Source organism: Cyprinodon variegatus, unplaced genomic scaffold, assembly GCF_000732505.1.
Source record: "Cyprinodon variegatus isolate N-32 unplaced genomic scaffold, C_variegatus-1.0 Scaffold140, whole genome shotgun sequence".
NCBI lineage: Eukaryota > Metazoa > Chordata > Actinopteri > Cyprinodontiformes > Cyprinodontidae > Cyprinodon > Cyprinodon variegatus.
This window is the reverse complement of record NW_015150593.1, coordinates 179231-180842: the sequence shown is the minus strand read 5'-3', so window position 1 is coordinate 180842 and position 1612 is coordinate 179231. Positions and strand designations below refer to the sequence as shown.

At 42.0% G+C, this 1612-nt stretch overlaps 1 protein-coding gene across 3 annotated transcripts in view; it reads right to left on the bottom strand.

Moving 5' to 3' along the window:
- Window positions 1–1612, bottom strand: part of LOC107086010 (pleckstrin homology domain-containing family A member 5-like) — a 190532-nt gene that overhangs the window by 41953 nt on the left and 146967 nt on the right. For all 3 annotated transcript variants that reach the window (XM_015376728.1, XM_015376727.1, XM_015376726.1), the window contains exon 11: window positions 397–877. In XM_015376728.1, coding sequence (XP_015232214.1) covers window positions 397–877 — 481 coding nt within the window. The remainder of the gene's footprint in view (window positions 1–396; window positions 878–1612) is intronic.

Here is a 1612-nt window from a genome sequence, read left to right as displayed (position 1 = left end):
AGGGTTAGGGTTAGGGTTAGGAGTGAGAGCAAGTCGCTTATAACCTGGGCTGGTTTTCTGGATCAAATCCCACAGATTTCCACTAAGGGTCTCAGAGGAAGACCTTTGGCCCCAGAGCAGGGCCCTGGATGCTGCAGAGAGGCAGCCCTTTGCTATCTAAAGGATGGGTTAAATGGGGACTATGAGTTTCAAGGGCATTTAGCTGTTACCTCTGTCGGCTTAAACGAGGAGATCATATAAAAATTGTTTAAAGGTTTTTCCTTTGATTAGGTTAAATGTAAGATAACCTAGTGCTGCTTTTTTAATGGACATACCTCTGTTTCATTGACACTCAATAATCTAAACAGAGAAACTAGAAGTAATGTTGACAAATGACGGATAAACGCTGTCAGATACCTTGTTGATTTGTGGTCTCTGCCGTCTGTCGATGCTCAAGTCTCTTCTGTAGATCGGCGAAGCGACCTCGGGACGAGCATTGGCCATGTTGTAAGATCTCATTGGAGAGTAGGCGCCGTACATGGACAGGGAACCGTGAGAAGGCGAAGGAGGGATGGAGGGGCTAAGGCCTGTATGCTCTGAAAGGTTTATCATGGTTTTGGGGCTCGCCATGTTGCTGTAGATCCCCGACTGCCTGGTGTAGGCCTGTCTCTGCTGCCACTCGTACAGCTGCCACATGGTGTCGTCTCGCATGGAGCGTCGCTTCTCGGCCCCTGCTGGGCCAAGGGCTTGGTCGTAAAGCGACGGCGACATGCTGCAGATGCTGTCCCGCTGGGCCATGCTATTCCTGGGCATACTGCGATAGTTTTCTCCATAATGAGGCATGTAGGGGACTCGATGGCTTGGCATATTTCTAGGCAGAGTCTGGTATGAGGTGATGCTAGGGAGAGCAGACAAACAGTGAATCTATTAGTCAAAAGACAGACACAAAGACAACATCTGATCATTTAATTCAACCAGTTTTATGCATCTAATTCAGATCTAAGTACATAGTCTAAAATAGGTTCTTTCTTTTGAATAAATGCAAATTAAAAAGCAGTGGAACTGGCTTTAGATAATGCAGCTTTAACAATTTGCCTAATCTTATTAGCAAATGTACTCCGATTGCCACATGGAAGAAAAATATGGATAATTATTAAAACCTGGCATGTATTTATGCACAGCCCCTTTTATCATGATACCTATGAAAAAAAACATTTAGTGCAATTGGATACCTTTGATACATATCTATTGAATAAACACAGTTCACCCATCTGTGAATGTTTTTCCTACATAATAAAAAATACAAATTTTAACAATACATACATAATATAGTTTTAAGACATGTAGGTATATTTTAAGACTTGGCTTAAGTAAAAAATTAAACACAGCTTCTTTAGAAAATCTACAAACTGAAGTGATGTTTGTAATTGGTGTCATCTGTAAATCATTTGTAGAAATGCAATCCTTCCACTCCTCAGTTAGGTGCTACTGTGTGTTGTACAACAATATAAACCTGTGACTTGCAAATAGAGATGTGGGGAAAAAATCGATATGGCGATATATCGTGATCTTCGGCTGCCTGATATATTAGGGATGGAACGGTTTAATGAAAACCGTTCGGTTCGACTGTCTC